The sequence below is a fragment of the Centrocercus urophasianus genome, unplaced genomic scaffold (assembly GCF_019232065.1).
Source record: "Centrocercus urophasianus isolate 14NV4802_14NV808 unplaced genomic scaffold, USGS_Curo_1.0 seq_11, whole genome shotgun sequence".
Lineage (NCBI taxonomy): Eukaryota > Metazoa > Chordata > Aves > Galliformes > Phasianidae > Centrocercus > Centrocercus urophasianus.
In genome coordinates this window covers 56,166,355-56,191,279 of record NW_024884253.1, presented here as the reverse complement: position 1 = coordinate 56,191,279, position 24,925 = coordinate 56,166,355, and the positions used below count along the sequence as shown (strand labels likewise).

The 24,925-nt window shown below is 41.7% G+C and overlaps 1 protein-coding gene across 3 annotated transcripts in view; it reads left to right on the top strand.

The window, feature by feature from the left end:
- The first annotated feature begins 382 nt into the window (after positions 1-382).
- ZNF516 (zinc finger protein 516) overlaps positions 383-24,925 on the top strand; it is a 74,504-nt gene continuing 49,961 nt past the window's right edge. The window contains exons 1-2 of one of the 3 annotated variants that reach the window (XM_042840002.1): positions 383-469; positions 16,070-18,088. In XM_042840002.1, coding sequence (XP_042695936.1) covers positions 16,183-18,088 — 1,906 coding nt within the window. In that variant the 5' untranslated portion in view covers positions 383-469; positions 16,070-16,182. The other 2 variants (XM_042840004.1, XM_042840003.1) reach the window with 2 other exon arrangements.

Sequence of the window (24,925 nt, the reverse complement as noted above, 5' to 3'; positions counted from 1 at the left end):
TAGTACCATTCAGTTTTGCTGTGTTTGTGTCACGTTTGCACTGTAAGGCACCTGGCTTGTGTGTCAAAGGACTCATGTCCTGCAGGAGAAGTAGCTGGGCCAAGGAGAATGTGGCACCATGTGTCTGCCTTTGTGTACCTTAATTTTTTTTTCTTGGTTATACTTACCAAATTAAGATGCTTTGAACACTATACTTGAATATTCCTAATTTTGTTAAATCTAGTCAAAAATGTTGAGGAAAAATATTTATGAACTTAAATCTCTATTGCTCAATATCTCAATCAAGTACTTTTTTCCTCCTACCCCCAAAAAAGAATAGTTTTTCTTAGGCTTTTTTTTTTTTTTTTTTTTTTTCCTTTTTTAAAGGTACATGAATCCCATGAAGTGCCATCTGCTTATGCTTTGAACATCTGACCTCCACTGAAGGAGTGTGTAGAAAGATTATTCTATCGCCTGGCATTAGATGTTGGTAGGTAAACTGGTATAGTTTTCTGAGGAGTGTTTTAATGATGGATTGGAGGGAGGAAGGGATACCACATCTGTACAATTCGGTTGTGTGTTTTGATTTTGTCAGTGGAGAAGAATAAGCATCTTTTCCTAAAGCTTGTGTTTCTGTATCCTGGATGTTAGCATCCAAAAACAGAAAGTAAATTCCTGTGCTTCGTAGTTGTTGGAAGAAGCTTGAGAATTGACTAAGTGTATTGTAAAAGCTCAAAGGCAACTAAAAGAATCCACAGCTATGTTATGTTTAAAAACCTTTCCAAAGTCTTTGGCTACCTTATGATATGGAATACTTGACCCATGAGATTTAGTGCTTTGAGTTGGCAGTTCTATAATCATGATTTTTATTGTGCCTTATGTGCAAGTTTTAAATGTACTTGTTTTTTTGGATAGTGTTTTCAAGTTACACCTTCTTGATTTTATTTGTTAATTGAATTAATCACGTGTGGTAAGTTCAGGTACCTGCACAGAAACCTATGAGTGGAGAAGTGTAATGGAATGATGAATGATATTTAGCATTTAGTGGTAAAGTTGTGATGTCATAAGGAGTTATCCTACTTGATTATGAGCCTGATAAATATTTTTTTAATGAAAAAGGGTTTCTTATGATTGGAAAATATTTCATATTAGATAGTGTATATGGTCAGTAGTACTCAGTAGTACTGTTTTTTCATTAAAAATGTGTAAGGTTTTTTATCATTAATTGAGTTATGAGACTGTGACTTCTTTATACAACAAGTTTATCTTGCAAGGAAATCTTCTCTTCAGATTAAAAGCAGTGACTTTGATCAAAGTACCCATTACCTAAGGAAGTAAATACGGGTGTGCTTATCTAAACCTGCTAAAATCCAAAATCCTCTGAAGTATTGGCAAACACTGTTGCTGACTATTGTAAACTTGCCAAAACTAGATTATACTTGCCTAAAAAAGTGGTTTTAGTCAGGCATCTTCTATTACTTTTGTTTCATATTCTTACTGAAATATGACCCTCTTCATTTCATTGTAGATTGCTCCCTTTTTGTTTGTGCTGTGTGTTCAGCACTGAAAATGAAGTAGCCGTAGAATACTAAGGATGTTATTTAGTTATAAATGGTTTGTTCTGATAGTAAGAAGTGCCAAGTAACTGTAGCGCAAGCAGTCATTTATACACAGAGGAAATATAATACTGTGCTGTTACATCATGATTATTTAGCACTCTCTAAGGGCTGTAAGTATATTGAGAAGGAATAGCTGAGTAATAAATGGGTGATGTGCAGGAAAGTGAAAGTGATAAAAAGATATGTAGCAGAAAATACAAGGCTGGTCTTCACCTACGTGGCTGAGGCAAACTACGTTTGTGTGTTAGGAATAATATCCCCAAACATCCTGTAATTAGTCAGTCATGCAGTAATCCATGCTTATTTGTTGTGTAACAGGTTTAAGGACTTATCAGTGTGGCTCAAATTCTACTCTCAGAGTTAAAGAGTCACAGTTATGTCGTGCTTCTTGGGTGGAAAATCTGCTTGTCTAAGTGTTGCCCTAAGAAGCAAGGAAGTACTTGAATTTGCAGAATAGTAAAGTGTGTGATATCAAGCAGCGGGTACCTCCTGGAGTAGAGTTGGTTTGGAAAGCTTGTAGGTCAGTCTCGGAATCATAGAATGGCCTGGGTTGAAAAGGGCCACAATGATCATCTAGTTTCAACCTCCTTGCTATGTGCAGGGTCACCAACCACCAGACCAGGCTGCCTAGAGCCACATCCAGCCTGGCCTTGAATGCCTCCAGGGATGGGGCATCCACAGCCTCCTTGGGCGACCTGTTCCAGTGTGTCACCACCCTCTGAGTGAAAAACTTCCTCCTCATATCTAACATAAACCTCCCCTGTCTCAGTTTAAAACCATTTCCCCTTGTCCTATCACTATCCACCCTTGTAAACAGTCATTCCCCCTCCTGTTTCTATGCTCCCTTCAAGTATTGGAAGACCACAATGAGGTCTCCCCGGAGCCTTCTCCAAGCCAAACAAGCCCAGTTCCCTCAACCTTTTCTCATAGGAGAGGTGCTCCAGCCCTCTGATCATCTTAGTGGCCCTCCTCTGGAGCCACTCCAAGAGCTCCGCGTCCTTCCTGTATGGGGAACCCAGGCCTGGACACAGCACTGCAGATGGGGCCTCACAAGAGCTGAGTAGAGGGGGACAATCACCTCCCTCTCCCTACTGGCCACCCCTTTTTTAATGGGGTACAGAGGATAACAGCTGTAAGAATACCTTGCTGATACAAGACTCATTTCTAGGTACCTTACACCTTAATTTGGTATGCTGGAGAGCCCACATTTTTTCCAGTTACCTGTGAATTGAAGAAGTGGGGAGAAAACTGCTTCCTTTAGTGGTATGTGGCGCTTGAAATGCTTTTGCTGTGAAGCTGCTTGCTTCTAATTGTTACCCTGTAAATGAGTGGATACCTATGTTTCAAAAGGAAATGATGTGAGAGGTTTGAGCTCCCAGAGAGAGCTGAGCAGTAGTGTTTTTCAGATGCTTGTTCTTTCTCATTGGGCTCTACATATCAGCTGAGGTGCCTGAGGAGAACCAAGAAGTTTGATCAGGATGACTATGCAAGCACAGAGAGAAGAGCTGAGCCCGGTGACGCTTCATTTATGCTTTGTTTGTTTGTTGAGTACCTGGTGGTAAATGGAGGCCCAATAAGAGATGAGGTCTGGGCAGGCAACAGAGGGTATTGGTTTAGTTTTGGGGGTCAGAGGAAAATATTTTTTTTGTTTTTCTTTTTTTAGTTTTGCTTGTTGATGAAAGAGGGACTATGACTCTTTGAAAGGTGAAGCTTCACTTTAGAGTGATAATTTGCTCTTAGAAATTATTTGAAGTCAGAACATTTGACACTGTATAAAAGTGTATAAAAGATCTCAAGCCTCTGACTTGAGGAACACCAGTTAGAACATATGTAATAAGTATTATAGTGTTATGCATTTGAGTAAATAAACACAGTGATGGATTTCATTCTTTAAAATAATTTTGAACCTTTTATGGAAAATGATTTTTTTTTTTTTTTTTTTTAAGAATAAATAACAAAAATAACAAAAAAGAAAAACTGGTTCTAAATGCAGTGTTGGTCATATGTGGGAAACGGATATACAAGATACATTAGGGAGTGTGAGTCATTGTCCACACAGAATAAAAGAGGATGGAACCATGGAGATCCCTAGGGGAGAAGAATGGCAGTTGAGCCTAACACACAAGGCGTTTGACCTGGGTTTTGGCATCCTTTGGTTTTTGGAAGAGCAGGATGCTGCTGGTAGCAGTCCCACTTGACTGGGCCAGAAGGGAGCGAGCTGTGAGCTGGTGACTGGGGATGCCCAATGAGTTTTTAAATATGGATCTGAAGTAGCTGATGGGGCATGTGCTGAGGGGCTGCGCATGCAGAGAGAGGTTTGTGAAAGGGGAAAGGAAGGAGGCTGCGTGCCCCGGGGCCACAGCTGCTAAACTTGTGCTGAAATGACCTTGTGAATGAGGAGCCAACGAGTCAGGGCCAAAGCTGAGCAAAGGAGAGCACAAATGTAAGGATGAGTCAAAAGGGGCCCAAACAGGTTTGCAAGAGGGAGGAGGAGGAGAAGGCACTTCTGGAAGAAGCAGAGGCATTGAGGAGAGTTGAGAAAGCAAAGGCTAAAGGGTGAGCTGACAGAGAGGAAGAGGTGGGGAAAAGTGGCCTTTAAACTCTGTCAGCCGGATGGGCATATCTTGGGAAAGAGGTGAGGAGGGTGAAGCTGCATGCAGGTGATCCAGAAGGGATGTGACAGCCAGGCCGGGCAGCAGCCTGCATGGGCAGCCGGGGCTGGGAGGCATGGCGGTGACGAAGGCAGGGAGGAGCTGGCAATGAAGGAGGTCAGCGCCATCCGGGCTGTGCGAGTGAGATGCTGTGGGCATATGCTGCGACGGAAGCTGAATGAAGTGTGTGCGTGGCAATAATATCAGGCTGATTTCTTCCTTGTCACAGAGAGCGTGCATGAGAGGAGGGTGGCTGTGTTACAGCCACGGTGCTTTGGAGGGAAAAAGGCTAACTCTGTAACACCTAGCGATGCAAACAGATTTATGTTCTCCATGTGTCTCAAGGTGTGTGTGGTTCGTATTTGTTTTACCTGTTGATAGATCTGTCTTGTAAGTTGTAGTGTGTGGAAAAATAAACAAACCAGCAACCTGTGCAGCCAGGCCTTGCTTCCCTGCAGGCTTGTTTGCTTGCTGCACTTCCAGGGCTTTGTCTGTTTTCCATCTCCCTAATAGTTACTCAGCGTCTGTGGGTCGAGGCTGTATAGTGCTTCCTAAATTGGGGGTGGATTTTGGTCCTTCTTCCTGATTTATGATGCCTGAGAAGGCCAGCAGCGAGCTTAGAGTTGGTTTTGGGGATGGATGTCCCGCTGGGCCCTTCTCTTTTATGGCAAAGGCTGCCCAGGGAGGGGATGGGATCACCATCCATGCAGGTGTTGAAGGAACTTGTGGATGTGGCACTGAGGGACATGGTCAGTGGGCATGGTGGGGGTGGGCTGGTGTCTGGACTAGCTGTACTTAGAGGTCTTTTCCAACCTGGATGACTTTGTGATGCTATGTTATTGTGCACTACACTTGGGTGTGTGTTTGTGGATTTTGGGGAAAATTATACTCGCTCTGTATGTGAGGGGCTGGCCCAACTGTTTAAAGCCTTTTGTTTCAAAGTATTTGATTAAATGATAAGGAGAGGGAGCGACTGTATCTATTTATATAAGGAAAATAGAGTTTCCCTGAACAGAGTTATCAGGGTTTATCTTGTGATATTCACTACATCCCAACCTGCCAAAATCTGAAGCATGCTTTATGTTGTGCACTAATGAGAGCAAAGTTAACAGGATTTGTAAAAATGTGCCTAGGAATCATATTTGTAAGCAATGTGTAGAAGCTGTTTGTCTCTTTGTGTGATACACTGCAGTGATGTTACACAGAAATAACTCAATACTTCATACCAAAAAAAGCCTGCCTGACTGACAGCTGAAATGTTTGGTTTGGGGTTCAATTTTTCCTTTCTTAGCTAGGAGTTACAGACTGGAAGGAGCAATCCCTGAGAGTAGCCCTGCAGAGAAGGACCTGGGGGTCCTGATGGATGAAAAACTTAACATGAGCCAGCAGTGTGCTCTTGCAGCTCGGAAAGCAAATGGTATCCTGGGCTCCATCAGAAGAGTGGCCAGCAGGGACAAGAAGGTGATTGTCCCTCTTTACTCTGCCCTTGTGAGGCCCCATTTGGAGTACTGCATCCAGGGCTGGGGCCCCCAATACAAGAAAAACAGGGAGCTGTTGGAGAGGGTGCAGAAGAGAGCCACAAAGGTGATCAGGGGCTGGAGCACCTCCCGTATGAAGACAGGCTGAGGGAGCTGGGTGCATTCAACCTGGAGAAAAAAAGGGTGCAGGGTGATCTCATTGTAGCCTTCCAATAGCTAAAGGGAACCTATAAACAAAAAAAGGAGGGGAGCCAACTCTTTGAAAGGGTAGATAATAGCAGGACAAGGATAAATGATTTTAAGTTGAAGGAGGGAAGATTTAGGTTGAATATCAAGGGTAAGTTCTTCACAGAGAGAGTGGTGAGGTGCTGGAACAGGCTGCCCAGAGAGGTTGTGGATGCCCCATCCCTGGAGGTGTTCAAAGCCAGGGTGGATGGGGCCCTGGGCAGCCTGGGCTAGTATTAAATGTGGAGGTTGGCAGCCCTGCCTGTGGCAGGGGGGGTTGGAGCTTGATGATCCTTGAGGTCCATTCTAACCTAAGCCATTCTATAATTCTAATGAGTTTTGAAATTCAGAAAGTAATTTTGTGCTTTATGTTATTTTGACATACAGTTATTATCAAGTTACTTCCCTTTGTGTCTTAGAAATACAACAGTAAAAAGATGGGAAAAACAGTTATCTTGGTGTAGGGTAACTAATGCTTTATGGCGACATAGCTTTTGTTAACGCTGGCTGTACCTGTGTCCTTTTCTGTGCTGACAATGACAGATCAGTGCAAGCCACCATGTATTTCACAGCTGGGTTTATCAAATGCGTAATGGAAGTAGCTTTTAATGCTAAGAGCTGCAGAAAGCTCTAAAATAAATTTATGGATGGATGAATCAACATCTAACATCTTCTGGTCTTTAAAACTGCTGGTGAACTTTGAAACTTGCAGGCCTTCCTTTAAACTACTAGCAGTCTTCTGGCTTATTACCAAGTACAAGGTAAGCTCATCATCACAAATTGTGCATTAAGTGATCTTTAGGGGCGCTGTGGACATTAGTGAAGAGAAAGTGAAAAGGAAAAGATTTTCAAGGTGCTGGATATCTGCACGTTTGCCTTCTGTGCTGTTCTCATCTGTTTTGTGGTTGGTGTTACTGAGCCAAAGCTGCCTGCAGTTTCAGTAATGTAAAAGGTCTCAGCTTTGCTGGTCTGGGATCTCTGCCGTGTAGCGTGTGTATATGTAGGAGTGGGCATAGTGCGTGTGCTTGACATTCAGAAATGTTGCAGAGAATGAAAAAGCTGTAATTGAATGTCTTAATTACCTGCTTAAGTTCTTAAACGTTTAAGAAAGCTTCCTAAAATAGAGCTAGTCCATTCTGTTTAGTGCTTTGCAAGAGCTTACAGGAAAATAGTGCCTACAAAAAAAGTAACCTAACAACTGAGAATGAGTTTTCAGTGTTGTATGCTTTGTGAGTTTGGTGTTGTTTTTCAGTGTTAAACCCTGCTACCTCGGAAAGTAATGTTTAACAGAAGGCTTTTATGGCTTTCTACATATAACGATCCCTCCTTGTATTTCAGGGCACAGTTCCTCTCTTTCCCCTGCACTCCCCTCCCTTCCTCTTTCACTCTTATTTTTTGTGCATGCGTTTTGTTGTTGTTGGGTATTTTTGTAGCTCTCTTGAAAATGGGACTTTGAAAGGTGATAAGGAAGTCAGCGTCAGCCCAAAGCCTTGTTCCAGTGTTTTACAATTGTTTTATAATCTGGGGGAAAAAGTGAGCAAATAACTTGCTGGTGTTCGTTCAGAGATCTTTTTTATTACACTAAGGCTTTAGTAGTTAGTCAAACAACAGTGCTGCAATTCTGGATCTGTTAACAGGTTAACGCTTGGCAACGCTTATATTTATAAGGTAATGATTTTACTGTAGCAATTTGAGCAGCAGGATATATTAGGTATAAGAAAAAGCAATTTATTACCTTGAATTTCTTAATTCTGCACACAGCTTATTTAATAGCAATGTACTGCAGAAATAATCGTTACCTCCCACTGACCCACTGAACACCTAGCTATAGCTAGTAAATTTGCTCTGTATTAAACACACAGCTTATTGCATTCAGGGTCTGCTCTGCATAAGCCATTCCAATGCAGTATGCATGTATGACAGCACTGATGTGTGTTGTGGTAATTGTGTGTTGTGACAGCAGGAATCTGGGTGCTTTGGACAGTGTTCTTAATGTAACTTTCGCTGGGGTAGGGAATCCACCATTCAAAATGTTTATTTTTAGTCACACATGTTGTCCTTGCGTTCAAGACTTGATGCACACAGCACAAAGGCATTCCAATTTTAGCTAATGGTATGGCTTCCCATTTGAGATAAATTAATCTCATGGCACTGTGTGCACTCACAGCAGCTGGGGACATGGTTTGTATGGAGCTTGAATTGATGGGGCAGATGTAAGGGGGAGAAAGGAGATGTATGTGTGAGATGCACTAGCATTTTATGCCAGCTGATGATCCAATTCCCATTCTTTTGAAGAAAATACAAATACATTAAAAGTAAACATTTTCTTATCATGATGCTGAAAATAAAAGCAGGTAGTTCTCCCCTTCCCCCCCTATTTTAAGATTAAAAACTGAGCAGAATGTAGTGAAGCACACTGGCAGGAAAATGCCCTGCCCAACCAGTTTGCAGACAGCCCCCATGCTGCAGATTTAAAATAGCCATGTTGCAACTCCCTGCAAATTGGTTTGCAGTGGAAACCCTAACAAGATCATTAAATATAAAAGCCCTGTTGGATGCTGGGAAAGTACTGTGCTGCACATACATGTGTGCATCTCCATGGACGTGCATGAATGGGCAGCATCAATGCCATCGATTTGAATAAGGAGGTAATGTGCAGAATTGAGGTGACTTTGCTTGTGTTTGGAAGTGACTTGTATTTATTGTGCTATGGACGGCATGGTGAATGTTTCCTCAGTTTTTAATTCTTAGCACTTGAATATTTTCAAGACACAAAATTAACTCATTTGCGCAGGTGTGGCCAAATAAGGGAACATTATTGTTAAATTGAAGTAAAACTGAGTTGTTCATTGTGGGTTTTTTTTTCTTCTTTTTTTTTTTTTTTAACTTAAAATGAGGCTCATACTCAGAATTAGTAATGTACAGCATGTCAAAGTAAGAGCTTTTGACTTCCCAACATATATCGTTAATGACCCTAGAAAAAAAAAAAATCACATCTGCACTAGTTCAGTTCTTGGCTTTTCTAGGGCTGATCAATAATCACATTGTGTATTCATTCCCTCCAGCCCCCCACCCTGCAAGGTCAACTTTAACTACTAGTCTTTATATTTCAGAAGAAGGACGTGGACGGCTTTATGCATTAATAATATTGTTCTCAGTGTTTCCTTTGGATCTAATTTACTGTTACCCCCTCAGAATGAGTAACTTGTTTTTCTTTGTTTTGCTTTATTTTAACACTTCTAGCATTTTTTCGTGAGAGCTTTTCATTTCTACCTTATGGTGCATTGCTGAGTGATCTAAGTAGGAATTTGAGGATGCTGAAGTTGGCTACGGTTTTGCTATTTAAATGGATCCACTCTTCATTGTATTGTTGAATGTGAACATGACAATGGGAGAACAACAATTCCAGGGCTTCTTGTCTGGATGGCAACACAGCTGGTGCTATGAGGTCTGTCCAAATGCGACTGGTCAAGCATAACAAGTTAGTTCTAATTAGAAGTTCTTATTTACGTTGCGTTAGAAAATAGTTTGAAGCAAACTGGTAGGCTTTTGAGTGAAGTTGGTTCGTTTTCCTCTTGCCTTGTAAGATTAATGTTGTTTTTTTGTTTTGTCCCTCAGCCAGAGTAAGTAGTCTTGAAAGAATCTTGCCTTTAAAATAAGCTTTTTATTTTCGACTATAATGTAGTGGTCACTCACAACTGCTTTAAAATAAAGGGTTATTGTGGGTGGTTGTGTCAGTGTTACGTATCACCACTAGATTAAGTCTTGTGATGGTGGCATTTTGTGATTTCTGCGTTGTTGTTTTCATTCCATGGAAGTACTAGTGATACTGGTTCCCTTTTATTCATTTCTTCATATTAGAGTGGAAATGTAGTTTGTTCATAATGGATTATTGATTGGTCTGAGAACAGCAGAAGCCCCAAGGCCTTGTCATCAATGGTACTTACTTTCCCAATAGTGAATGCATCACTTCATGCAGCTATTCGTAACCCCAGTCTGTAGGATATAAGCCCGTAATTGTTAATCTTGTACAGCGCCGGTTTTAGGGAGAGGAACTCTTCATTGTCATTATAGGATTTTCCCCCTCAATTTGTTCAAAGAATGGTCTCTTTGTTTTGCGAGCAAGATAAAGCTTGTCCTGGATGTTAATGATATATTTTAATTCATTGCTCATAATACTACAGTGTAACCAAGAGAGCGCACTGCTTTGTCTCCAGAAGACAAACACGCACAGTGCACTAAAACACAAAATATGTACTGAGTGGGTGACAGCTCCGTGTTTCTCGACAAACCCAGGAGCAGCGCAGGGCAAACTCCCCCCTTCCACGCTCCTGCACTGCTGCTTTAAGAACCACCAAAATCTGGGTTGCGCTGTCCCTATTGTCCTGCCGGCTTGGTTTTGAGAGAGGTCACCTCGCTACAGATGCCTACCTCGAGCTTTTTCAATGGCAGTGATTTTGATCTTTATTCCAGCGTCTTTTTCCTCTGCCACCCCCCACGAAGGGTGCCACATCGCTTTGGAAAGACCTGACTCTGCTTTTGCAGCCCTGGCTGCTGGGCTGGAGCCTGCTGCAGGATGCCATTAGCTCATGGAGGGAGGAAGACACAAAACCTTCCGATGTAGTCAGAGGAGCTCAAAATAATGTTTCAGTGTTTGAAAGGCAAACTTCCCAGATGGGACCAGCTTCCTCAGCTGCAGGGGATGGCTGGCTTAAAATGATTGAACAACAAGTATTGCAAAAGTCTGCTTAAGGATTGGGTTTTATAAAATGTAGCTGGAATAAACTTAGACTAGCAGAAATTCCGTGTTTTTCCGGGAGCTTTTTCTTTTTCCTTTCCTGTCATCGTCTCAATTTTGGCAGGCTTAAACAAACTTTTAAAACAGGCTTGTTGTTAAGATGCATTCATAATAATTGAATACATTTGAAAATTAGACAGTTGTCTTCCATAACTATCTCTGGATTCGCTGATAGCTTTTCACTGGATTAGTTTGGATTACTTTCAGAAAATCAATTCAAAGCTATGCTGCCTTTACCTACTGGCAAGTTTAGTCCCTAGGTCAGAGAATGTGAGGATTTCCTGTAAATTCAAGGGTGGGCTTTACTATTTAAAGACACACTTGGTCTTCTGCGGTGCAGTAGAGTATAACTTTGGGGCAGTCTGAGTCTTCACAAGCCTAGAGAGGCTCCAGGCTGCCCTTCTTCGAAAGATACAACTTCCTTCCATTTACCTATAGATGTTTGCATGCAATATCCTATCACTGCATCATGTAAAAGAATTTCAGTGAGGTTTTTTTCCTAAGATCACAACTCGCAGTGTTGGTTTTTGTGGTTGTTTTTTTTTTTGTTTTTTTTTTTTTAAAGTCACTGTTGCTTTTGGCAGAGAAACACAATGCAGCGATTGCAGTGCGTATTCAAACCTCTTGCAGATGAGAACAGCAGTATTTCTACCGTGTATTTATCTTTCAGATGGGACTTGCAATACTGACACCCAAACTGAAAGCATTTGATTTTAAAATACACACGTTGCTTTGGGAAAAGATTGCAGAGGCTTCCTAAAATGTATCTTCTTGTTTATTACCTGTTGAAGAATATTCTCATCTGTTGCAGGAAGACAAAGGATTTACAGTTTTCTGTATGTTGGAACAGGGATAATTTTCTTCCCTTTTTTACTCTGTCTACACTGCTGAAGATATTTGTATCTAAGTATGTGACAGAAATGAATTTGCAATTTTTCAATGAGGTACTTCTCTTTACATTGTATTTTTTCCAAATTTCTCACCTTGTTTATTTTCTATGTATTTCTTTCCTTCAGTATTTTCCAAGTGGCACAAAAAGGCCTTGAGAGGGCTGTGTGGCCAGCTGCGGGGACTAAGCGTGTCTCGTCTTCTTTCAGAACACGCAGGTGGCATAAAAAGTAGAGTATCAGGTATTGCAGAGTGCTCCTGTTTTATTTAAAGCATTGTGCCTTGCCCTTTTACCCGTGCCTCACTTTACGACTCATTTTAGCCGTGAGGACAATGGAGTTGTGAGCACAGCAGAGCCGTGTGTTTCTGCTGTGGTGCTGGCAAGGGCCCGATGCTCTACTGGGGAATCATGGAAAGTCTTGGGTTGGAAGGAACCTTACAGATCAGTTAGTTCCAACCCGCTGCCACAGGCAACGTTCGGCTGCTGTATCAGGCTGCCCAGGGTCCCATCCAACCTGGCATTGGGAGCCTCCAGGGATGACGCACCCACAGCTCCTCTGGGCAGCTGTGACAGCACCTCACCGCCCTCTCTGTAAAAAACTTCCCCTAGTAGCTAATCAAAATCCCTCTCTTTTAGTTTAAAACTATTCCCCTTTGTCCTATTAAACCATTCTTTCCCCCTGTTCTATCAAAACTGTGGGTGATGCTGAAACTCCAAGCTCCTTGGTGACAGCAGATTGGCTTTGACCAAATGCATTTTCTCTCAAGCCAAAAAATCTTTCCAAGCTCAGTTTTAATATTAGAGCCTATTAGATGTTTTGGTGCATAAATGTTTGAAATAGAGTCGATTTACTTTTAACTCCAGCTTCGGCCTCTGCTAGCAGGACTCCCCCTGCCTTGGCAGCCTGCGAGGAATCTACAGACTGGATGCAAGTGTGCTGTGAACGGTTTATGACAATTGTGGAGCCTTAATTTGGACCAAAGAGATGAAAGGGTATTGATTACTACCTGAATTACTTAGACTTGATACCTTGGAGTAGCTGGACGGATACCATGTGCATTTAAAGAGTAGATACCATGTGCATTTAAAGAGTATTATTTCAGAATATTTTCAAATTCGTAATTAGGTCAAAATATTTTTATTGTTGCAGTCAGCCAGAAAAAAATGCACACTGCTGTGGCAAAATTTTACTTGCTGCAAAGGAGAAAAAAGTATGATTTGGTTTTCTACTCAACATCTTCCATCTCTTGTGCCGTTTTTGACATTGAAATTTTTGTCTGATGATTAATCTGGAAGTTACTAAGTGTAAATTGGTAGAATTCTCGGTGTTACTTTCCTTGGTTTGTATGTTTGGTATTGTGAATGGAAGCATTTTTCAAAGTTGTCGTTTTTATTTTGCATTTGCTGCTTCTCTCCTTTCTAATGAACGCTAGCTTTGTTGTTCTGCAAAGAGCCCCTCAAAGAGAATTACATATAAGAGGCACTTAGAGGATGCAAAGTGGGAGCTGAAAGCTGCTCCTGTATGTCTTTGCCAGTCCGTTTACTACGGCCTAAAGCAGACCTCCACTTACCGTGTAGAGACTCAGATTTGGTGGATGCCCATCCTCCCCTTGGAATTTCTGTCGGTGGGGAGATCAGACCTGAAATGCTGCAGGTTTTAAATGTGTACTAATTGAAACCGTGCAAAACCAGGAACGCTCAGTTCAACTTATGCTATAAATTGCAGTGCGCAGGCCAAGCTAAGTAATAAAGCAGAACCAATTGTCTCGCAATATTTTGATGAAGATGATATACTTCCATTAATTATTTTAGATTAATAAAATCATTTGGCAATCTTTAAACTCTGGCTTATTTTCCCCCCCCCAGGCCTAATTGAATATAGGGCTTGGGGCATCTCCTCTAACTGACTGTATTTGTCTTATAAGTAATGCTTTCTTCATATCCTCATTTTCGTAACTAAGCTTCATTAATGAAAATGCTATGAATAATTGAAATGAAATATGTCATGGCTAAGCATAGAAAAGCTGTGGCCGAGTAAACAAAGGGACTCTGAAGCTTTGGATTTATATGTGCTTTAACTGTGGCGTGCAGCATTCTTGTCTACATTTGACTTTTAACACTCTTGAATTTTCAGACAAGAAACAGTATAGGAAGTTGAATTAGAATGAGACCTACATTTTAAAAAAAAACAACAACAACAACAAAAAAAGAAAGGTTGTTTGTCTAAAAGCTTACTATTAAGCAGCGTTCTTGCTGGTGTAAAGTGCAGAAAATGTGGAATGTAGAAGGCATCTAAAATACCCAGGACAGTCTGTCCCCAAGGCTTACTAGTTGTTTTCTTTCCCCCCTCTCTCCACAGAACATTTCAGAAGCAACTGCAGCCTATTCAAGTATACTGTAGTGTGAAAGGCAGAAAGTATTACCTTGCTGTTTCTTCTTACTGTTTAATGAATTTTAGGTCAAGTCTTTGGTTATGAGACAATCTGGGTTGCTACTTGGCAGTCTTGTGTTATGAGTCACATAAATGAAAATATTACTCTGTGTTGTTTCATCCCTCAGTTCCCTCAGCAGTGGAAACCATGTTTTTATTTGCGATTTTGCATGTTTGTACCATCTGAGACAGCAAAAAACTTCCAGCGGCTGCCATCCTTCATATACTCAGTTTGCTGTCAGGCAGCCCCTTCACTTGGTCTTAAATGACAAATTTCAGAGATTAATTCAGATGCTCTTGTTTGCACACTTCCTGCTTATATGGACTTCTGAATTTGTGATCTGATGTGATTTCCACCCCTCACCCCCAGGCTAATATGTTACTTCCAAACTAGTTGTAATATAAAAATGCTTTGTTCAAGAAATGAAATTGCATTTGTGATACATCTGTTTTAGATATTAGTATCAGCTCTCTATGAAAAAAAAGTGGTTTGAATAGATGCTGTTGATAGCTTGTAATGTGCTGTACAGATACAAGATGTAGAAAATCAAACCCAGAAATGAATGGTTTTCTAGCAAATAAGAGGACTAAATTAACTTAGACATAATGAAGTTATTCTATACTGTGTAACTGAGATGAGCGTTGCATCAGCTTTACCTTGCTTTTTGTTAAGCTTGTGCTGGTGATGTGATTAGACTGCATTTACTCATTTATGTACTGAAGAGGTTCAAAGGTGAATACAATGAGAAACCTTTGTGACTTTAGGTCTGTAGCTCTTTATTTTTTGAGTCATAGATCTCAAATGATGGATGCATGAGTACATAGTTTTGTTTTTGCTAGTTACATTTTAAGATGCTGATGTTTTCTTAACTCAATAATAGTTTGGTGCTGTTCATTACAGACCGTCGTATCCTTTGATCTAGTCATGTGGTGTCTGTAGTTCTTAATGAGGATAGGAATGGGAGAAGATTTTTGTTTTACAGTTGTAAGTGAAAAAGAAGCAATCTATTAAAATCTAACCATTGATTTTTTTTGCTGTATGAAAAGGGGAGGGATGCTGGTGCATTGCATATTGCATTGCTGAGGCAGATAATGACCATCGTATTTAACTGTGGCAGAACACAAAAGCTTTTTGACTTTTATTAATCTGTTTTGTTAATCGAAGTTGCTGCTTCCTTTGTTTGTTTGTTTATGGTTAAGGCTCTTTGTCATTGAGGTGGTAGCTCTTGTGGTTTCCTGTATGTCTTACTGACATGAATCACCCACTTTTGAGATGAGTTGATACCTAAGCATGTTATCAGTTCACTTTGTCAGATTGAAACTAAATATTATATTTGGAGATTTCATCCATATTGCCCATCAGGAAATAACTATTAGTTACCTGGAATGCTTTGTCAGGCTCTGCGTTCTCATTTTCTCTTTAATCAAAGTACTGAATGTGCTCAGTTTCTGCGCCTGCTCCTTGCATGCCACATCAAGCACAGCAGAACTGTCTGAGATGCAAAGTAATGCAGTTGCCAGCAGGAATATGATATTTGCTAAAGTCTCTAGGAAAGCCTTTTATCTTTGGCAAGTAAGTATTTTACATGAAATTACTCATGATGGTAAAGCCACAGATTTGAAGTGTAATAACCCCCTCAAGAAATGTTTTCCTCATGTAAGCTGCATTTTTTAGCCACTTCTGCTTAGTTTTAAAACAAAAAATATTTTTAAAGTTTGCATTTCTATAAAGACAACGTGATGTAAGTTTATGGAAATTTAATTCTTTTTTATAGTTTCTTCCTTTTGGATTTTATTAATGGTGCTTTGAATGCTTGCCATTGAAGTCTAGAATATCAGAGAAGCTGCTTCTTGGTGCAATAAATCGTAGCATAGTGTGCTTACGAGTGTGGCACAAGCGTCAGAATCTGTTGAAGTCAAAATATTAATGGCTTGAAATACATTTAAGAATCTGCTTACATGATTTTTGTAAGTTTATGTGCTTTTCTTCTTGTTCCAGGTGATCTCCGCCATCCACTTACAGAACACGCAGAAATAAATTGGCGTTTTGAGCAGCTGCAAGGAGAAATGTTACTCCAAGAATGAAGCAATAAAACATCTCCGCAGAACCGTATGATTGAGAACGCAGTTCAACCCTCCTCTGCTGCTGAACATGCTTTAATCCTCTTGCCCCACTCACCCACTGTTGCAGTAATACAGATGGATCGTAGCAGAGAAGCAGAAATGGCATTACGGAGATCCTCCAGCCCAGGCAAGCTGAGCAAGAACGACATGGATGCTGACAAGACCATGTGCCACAGCTGCTGCATTTGTGGTAAAAGTTTCCCTTTTCAGAGCTCCTTATCGCAGCACATGAGGAAGCACACAGGTGAGAAGCCCTACAAATGCCCTTACTGCGATCACAGAGCTTCCCAAAAAGGCAACCTGAAGATCCACATCCGTAGCCACAGGACAGGCACTTTAAGTCAGGGACATGAGGTAGAGATGGGAGAGGCTCAGCTGGGCGAGATGGGAGTGTCGGAGGGCCTTGGCGGCTGCACCAGCCCCACCAAAAGCACGTCTGCCTGCAACAAGATCTTGAATGGTAGTGCTCAGTTAGACAGCAGCAAGATCTTGTTAAGAAGCAGCAAAAAGGACATCACAGAGGTGACGCCTGCTGAGGAGGATGGCAAGCTGTCTGCTTACCCATGCACCTTCTGCAAAAGCAGATTTGAAAGGAAGAAGGACCTGGAGCAGCACCTGCACCAAATCCACAAACCGTTCAAGTGCAGGCTGTGTAGCTTCATGACCCTGAGGGAGGAGTCATTGTTAAGCCATGTGGAGAAGGACCATGTTACTGCTCAGGTCCCAAATGGGGAGGCCTACACTGAGAACTGCAAGAGCGAGCTGAGTGCTGGTGAGTTTCCTTGTGAAGTCTGTGGCCAGGCTTTCAGTCAGACCTGGTTCCTTAAAGCTCACATGAAAAAGCATAGGGGCTCATTTGATCACGGCTGCCACATTTGTGGCAGAAGATTCAAAGAGCCCTGGTTTCTCAAAAACCACATGAAGTCGCACGGCCCGAGATCTGGGAGCAAAAACAAACTGAAAAACGAGCTGGAGCTCATAGCCACTATCAATGATGTGATACAGGAGGAGACGATTGTGACTGGCCTGTCCCTGTACGAAGTCTGCGCCAAGTGTGGAAATCTGTTTACAAATATGGAAAGCCTAAAAGCACATAATGCTGTGCACTACCAGGCTCAGCGGGGCAGCACTGGGGATAAAGCCGAGGGCTTAATCGATGGGAGCCTGAGCCCCTCAGTAACAAAGCAGTTTTTCTTGCAGTGTCTTAGTCTAAGGCCATCTGTAGGGATGGATAGAGTTACAAGAGGACAGTCTGGAAAAAGAGTAGCTGAGCTGGATCCAGTCAGTAGCTACCAAGCTTGGCAGCTGGCCACCAAAGGAAAAGTAGCAGAGCCCTCCGAGTATGTGAAGTATTTGGGGTGGGACGAGGCCCTGGCGGACGCGGATGTGACTTACGACAAAGATAAGAGGGAGTACATCCTCGTCAACCAGGAGAAGCGCAAGCGGGAGCAGGATTTGCCCAGCTCCTCCAGCAACCCCAAGAAGAAGAGCTGTCCCAGCGGGCGCCTGGAGAAGGCCAGCAACGTCCTGCCCGGGGAGAGCTGCCCGCCTGCCCAGGGTGATGTGGACTACCGTCCCTCCTCACGGCAGGGCAGGCGGGCCGCCCAGAACAAGTCCACCGAATGCTTCGAGTGCGGCAAGATCTTCCGCACGTACCACCAAATGGTGCTGCATTCGCGGGTGCACCGCAAGGAACGGAGAAGCTGCCGCGAAGGTGGGACGGCCGCCCAGCCCGACCGCTATGGCTCCAGCAGCGAAGAAGGGGACTTGGGTTCCGTCAGTGGGCCCAGCACACCTGACTCCGCGTCTGCTCTGGAGGACTCGGCCACCTCTGGCCTGGGGGAAGAGGGGGCTGAGGAGAGCTCGGAGGAGGGAGCGGCCGACCCCTCGCTAGGTAAGATGGCTGCTGGCTGGGGCACGCAGTGAGCAAAGTGTGTGGGCAGGATGGAGCCCTGTGCCCAACATGCATTGCTCCATGTGGCAGTTTTGTTGATGCTGTTGCGATAGATGTAAGGTCAGAGGACGTCTTCAGAAGGTGCAGGTAAATTTGTATTTCAGTGGGGGATACCCAAGAATTATCTCAGTGACCTGCAGCAAGTTACCTCTGCTGTTACGTCATGCTGCCCTCCCAGCACGAGAAACATGTAGATGGGTACCTAGGGTTTAGTGGACAATATTGGTAGATGGACTAGATGACTTAGAGGTCTTTTTCCATTCTGTGACATCTCAAGTGCTATTTTTCCCCGGATTATGGACACCCAACCCCAGTCCTACCTTCAGCAAGCTCAATCAGGAAGGGTGCAGCTTGTGTGGTGTTGCTCCTAAGCATGTGAACTCATTAATAGCCAGCATGGAAGGGTGTTTCTCTCCTCTCCTTTCTGCTTTGCTTCTCAAACTTGTGTTTATAACTCCAAGGGCTATAATTAATCTCTTCGGGTTAAAGCGGTCCTTTGAGCCCAACACTACTAAATGGAACAAATTATGCTCCAAATAACAGCAAAGTAAATATTTAAAAGAACACTATTAACCACCTTTGTATGTTTTGTTTTTTTTTTTTCTTCTGATTTTTGTTGTTTACCATTATTTGTTCTATAATGCCCTCTTAGAAACATGAGATTAACCATTCTTTCCTTTCTGGCCTTATGTGGATTTTTTTTGTTGGTTTTGTTAGGCAAATATTAGCATACTCCTCTTTTCGTTCCTTTTTTTTTTTTTTTTCTCTCTCTGAAGAACAATGTTATCTGTAAATTAAACTCATTTTCAAGACCATCTCATTGTAGAGGAAGGTGGATATAATGTAGTGCTTTCTCCAGTGGCTGCAAACCCCATAGTGACCCCAAAGCAATGCTTGCCAGTGCTGTGTATTAATAACTGCACATTTTTAGTAAGTATAGTGGTAAGGCAGTCTGGGATATTGTGTCATCAAGCTTCTTTCATAAAATATTGGGGGGTTTTAAGGGCAGCTAATGTTGGGGCCACCACTCTTTGACAGTATGGCTGTCAAAGTGTTCAGGAAGAGGAGGGAACAAAGGAGGATTCATGAAACCCATCCATTTGTCATTAATAATTACAAGAAGGGTCCTCAACTTGGTTTAACTATAACTTGGGTCAAGTCCCCTGTGGACAAGTTGGGTGCACAGGAGAACAGAAATTTAAATTAAACTGAGAACCCCCACCCTTTTTAATGCTTTCTTGTCCATTTCACAACTCCAAGAAGTCCTAGTGACAAGTTAACTCAAATATTGTCACTGTTATTACTTGCACAGTTAAAAAACACAGTATTTAGTTTTCCCATCTACATTTCTTGGATTTGAATCCTTTAAAAAAAAAAGTTGTTTATGGGACTGTACTTGTTTTGCGTGTAAACCCATCAGCTGCTGCTTGAAGCACCTCTATACAATTGATACGAAACGTAGTTCTAAAGCTGCAGCTTTGTCTGGAGTTAAGTGGGGCTGCCGTATTTTACCTGTGTAATGTACAGTGCCCTTATAGAAACCGCTGTGATGGAAAACCATCTCTCTGGAGACAGGCTGAAAACACTGGAACACTTTTCACATGATGTTCAAACAGTAAGGCTGTTCTTCTGTGCTCTCCCTATTCAGCACTTTATTTTTAACAAGAGGAGCTGTCTCATCTCTTTCCCTGTCCCAGTTCTTACCTCACTTGAAGCTCAGCCCTTGTCTCATGAGTGAAACGTGAGAGTTTGAGTTGCACAGCAGATTCTCTCACAGGAATTAAGGTGACTGGATTAACCACTGTCTCTAACCAACACCAGGAAACTCATTCCTTTGGGTGTGAAATTGGTTCTTATCTATTTTGCTGAATACTAAAGAAGAAAACTGATAGGCCTAAATAAAGATACATCTTAGAAAAGGGATGCGTTTGCATTGATTGTCTGTGACAATGGCTGCTGCATTTTATATTTTACAAGTTTACAAAAAGTCTTAAAAAGTCTTTTACAAGACTTTTTAATTAAAAAGGAAGGATTTTTTTTTTTTTTTTTTTTTTCCCATAGCACATCAAATTTCAGGACTGAAGTTTCTCACTTTTCTCTTTCTGGTATCAGGTTTGCTGAGGCTGCACTTATATTGTTTGCTATGGGACTGTTGTCCTTCTCTCCAGCAAGCTGTAGGATTGGTTTTACTCTTTTGCAAATTACGGTTTTAACTGGAGAGGCTTTCTTTTCCTCCTCTGCTACCATAGACTTAAGAATGCGGGCCAAATTCCACACTCGTGTCATCCTGTTAAAATCAGATGGTCCAGTGTGACCTTCAAATGCATTTTGTCCTATAAGTGCTGAATTTTGCTGTCCTCTGCTGTGGTTTGTTGTAGCCATTCTTGCTGCTGAACCTTTTCTTTTGAGAGCAGAGCTCCAGTGCCCCAGACAGCAGCCACCGCCAGCAGAGGCGGGCAAACCGTGCTCTCGGTTCCTCTTCCTGATGTGCCTGATGTGGTAGTATTTTTACTCAGACTGTGGTCAAGAAAATCTTGCATTAATCACAAGATTATTTTGAATAAGTTTACTTTCATATCTATTTTTCCCCCCATTTGACATATTAGCCATTAGTTACACAGGGTCAGAAGTAACACAGGGTCAGTCTTGGTACTACCAGGTATTGAAAGTTCTAGGCCTAATTCAGCTGAAGGCCTCTCTGTGCATTTGATGTACTAATCTGAGTTGGTCCTGCTGACACACAGGGTAGGTAGTAACTGGCTTGCCCAGTATCTTGCAGCAAGGGAGCTGGGTGTGCACCTCCATGCTTACTTAGGGCCAACGGATGCTGGGGCTGAGGGTAACTGGAGCTGGGGAAAAGTGGCAGAGCTTATTGGGAGGAAAGCAAGGAATGCACTTTGCATGTGAAATGGGGTTGAGAGCCTCCAGGGTAGCCACTTCTTTGCTCTTAACACATCAGTAATTTGTCTCTGCTGTGTACGTAGAGTAACATAATGATTTTTCAGGCATGAGAGTGATGCATGCAGACCCTGCTTATCAGCTGCCAGGGGGAAGCTGGCAGGTTACAAACTGTTTTCCATCTTATTAGGAGGGCAAAAAATGAAACAATTCTCTTATATTTCATGTGCAGAGTACCATGTGATACCCATCACACAGACTTGTCATATGCACCATATACATGTGCTTTGTGTGACAGCCACCTGGGAAAAGGAGCCCCAGAGCGCGGTCTGTCTGTTAAGAGCAGACTTAGAATAATTTTGAGCTCTCCCTGCTCCAAATGAGTCTTTGTTTTTATTTGGCATTCATGTCACTAGCAAACTGTACCTGAATTTCCACTCAGTTGAGTTTGACACTGTTTGAGCCACTGGCAAGTTGTTGCTTAGCACTTCACCAATTTAAAGACAGATTCTATGATTTTAACTTTGTAATTAAAAGAACTCCAGTGTTATGACTAAGCAAGAAAAGGGAAGTTGTACAGCGATAAAAGTGGAAGGAAAAAATACTTTTTTTTCCTTCAGTCTAACAGCTTCTCTCCTAAAATGCAGTATTTAATGTGCAAATGAAACAGTTCAGTCTGTGTGCATGTACATATGTGTGCATTCAGTGGTCAGTATTTTTAAGGCTTAATGCAGGTACTCATGTGGTCATGATATATTTAGAATTGGAGTGTTGCATTTTGTTATAGTAGGCACCAGGGACTATTTCAGTCCTGAAATAAAGAAGGAAGTATGATTTTAAAGATATAACTGCTTCTGACAGGTGGAAAGATGAAGAAAAGAAGTGAAAACAATTTAAATACTACTTGGTGCTCAGCAAACATGTACTAAAACAGCAAGTCTTTGATATCCCAATCTATATCTTGGGGAAAGGGAGAATGTCATAAAGTTGCTGCTTTTCCTTTCTGCCAGATATGGTGTTTGAATGCAAAATACTAAAATAAACCTAGAAGGAGGAAGAAACAGTCAGACACCAAACCCAGGATTGTTATGTAGGAATAAAGGAGAGGAATGCTTCTTGTTCTAGCCTGACATTATCAAGGAGGAAAGCAAGTGAAAGGAAAGAGTGTTTTGCATCTTAGAGGTGATGTTGCTTTCAGTGGAAATAGTCTCCTCCATTTTGTTTTGTTTCTTTTCTGCCTCTTCCCTCTGTTTTCTTTTCCTTTTTTTTTCTTTTTTTTTTTTTTTTTTTTCCCTATGTCAGACTCCTCCAAATTTTCAAAATGCTTTAAGGAAAAACTGATTCATTCTTACTCAATACATGCTGGTTTTATTACGCTGGCTAACGCAGGAAGGGACTGATTGCAGAGGAAAACTGTTGTGTGAGGCCCTGTGCAAATATAGTGCGAGGCGTAAGGAGCTCCTAGTCTGAAAAGATAAGATGGACACAAATGGCTGGAAAGCACCGAGTACAAAAACAAACAATGAAAACAAAACATCTGTGTGTGACTGTGTTTTTTTTTGCATTGGGATGTACCAGTGGTTTGGTGAGAAGATGAGCTCAATGGAAGGGCAAGACGAGAGGTGGCAGTAAGAAAGAATGGAAGGAAATGTAGGACAGCGCTGGATTTTGAACCCTCCAAGGCAGAGCTAAGATTTTGGGCATCTTGCGCAGAAGCCAAAGGGCTTACAGCATCCTGGCCTGAGGTGGGTGATGCCAGGAGGTTTTGCATGTTAACAAACAAGAGGTCAGGTACAGTCACACAAACAGGAGGCAGAGCTGCAGGAGCTTCTTGCGTTTGCATCTCCCGGTACATCCACTGGGTTGATGATATGGATTCACTAAGTTGTAAGAATTTGGATGTTCTTCCTTGGTTTTAATTTATTAAAAAAAAAAAAAAAAAAGAAAAGAAAAAAAAGAAGTGCCTGTGCTTGTTTGCATTTGTTTAAACACTCTTAGAATCCAATGGATTTGGTGTCTTAGTGTATTTGTTAGTGAGCTGAAAGGGAGGAGAGCTACCTATGAATTGCTACAGATTATACAAACACTAAGATGTAACAGATTGCATTTATCCCAAACACATTATAAGAAAATCCTGCATGTAAATTGCAATGCTAGAATAGAAAGATAATGACATTTGTTAGACTGGCAGAGATTTGTAAAGCATAGATTTGGATTATTTTTTTTGTTGTTGTTCAGATATAAGTTCTTACAAATCCAAGACCTGGTACCATAACAAAAAGTGCCTAATCTCATAGGGGTTTTGATTTAAAATAAGTAAGTAAAAGGTAAGCATCTTCAAGAGTTGCTTTTATTTTCCAGTGGAATGGTGAGACTATCGTTTGGGGAAGAAGAACACTACGTATGTGTAGAGTGGCATTGCAAGTGAAAACAGAAAAATAAAAATATGTTAGAACTCCAGAGTAAGAATGAAGAGTAAAGAAAGATAGCTCTCGTGAACATATACTGTTGGAAAAACTGAGTGCATGCAATATAGCTGCCAAGATCTAATGCCAGAACTTCCTTTTTTTGCTTATATGAAAATATGTTTATCTGTATACGAGGGTATACAAGGGAAATCCTCTCCGCTATTTGTAGATTTTGCTATGTAGCTTAATCACATAACTGTGCTTTAGGAACTTCTCATGCCAGACTCCCGTTTAGTGCAAATTGCTTTCTGTAGTTGGCCTCTATTCCCAGATAACTAGTGATAGAATGGGAGGCATTGGCTTTAAGTTGCATTAGCTTCAGATTGGGTATTAGGAAAAATTTCTTCTCCAAAAGAGCAGTGAGGCAGTGGCACAGGCTGCCCAGGAAGGTGGTGGGGTCACCATCCCTAGGGATGTTCAAGAGCCATGTGGATGTGGCACTGAGGGATGTGGTCAGTGGGCATGGTAGGGATGGGTTGATGGTTGGACTGGGTGATCTTAGGGGGCTTTTCCAACCTCAGTGATTCTATAACTGCCACTGAAGACAATGTTATTATGACGTCTTACACCAAATGAAGTTCTTGTTCTACAGGTACAATCTTAAGTGTGCTGAAATTATTTAGCATTATTTATTTACCAGAATAAATGTAGTAAAATTTGGGGAATATCTCTATGCAGGACAGCTGGTAACTACTGCCCCAGATTTCCTTGTAATGGAGTAGGTTCAAAGCAGAACAGCGTCAGTGGCTCCTGTTAGAACCCTACAATGAAAATAACATTTTGCTGGGATTATGCTCTTCATGTAGCAGTTAATTTTGGTGTTGCCCAGGAGCGGTTGTTGGAATACAAAACCATCTCAACTTTACAGCTCTCATTAATTGTTTTTATTGTTACTGCTGAGACTTTAAAGTATAGCAGAGTGACAATTCAAGTCATCAGGGGAAAAAAAGAGACAAGGACCCTGTGCTTGCAGAAGTGAGATCTGCTAGGCATAGTTTGGATTTTGCAATGTACAAATTGAGTGGATCAGGACTGAATCAGTTACTGAATCATAGTTGTGCCATTTCTAATAATACCGTTCAGAAACTTTTCTACCTTGCAGTAATACACATAGCCCCATTTCGATGCATGTGGGAAAGCTGCATGGGGGGTGGTGTTTTCTTATGAGCTCAAATTTCTTCGCAAAGCATTGCAGGTTTAAGCATTTTTTATCAGTACAGACCTGTGTGCATCTACACAGCAGTACTCCATTGCCTCTTCCCTCCCCTTTGGTCCCTAGTACAATCTTCAGGACTGCAGTGAAATTCTGCAGTGTGAGTGTCTTCCTGTGGTGCTGTCACCCACAATAGCTTTTTTTTTTTTTATTTACCTTCTTAATGATGGGACAATATGAATGGGAAGAACTGAGGGA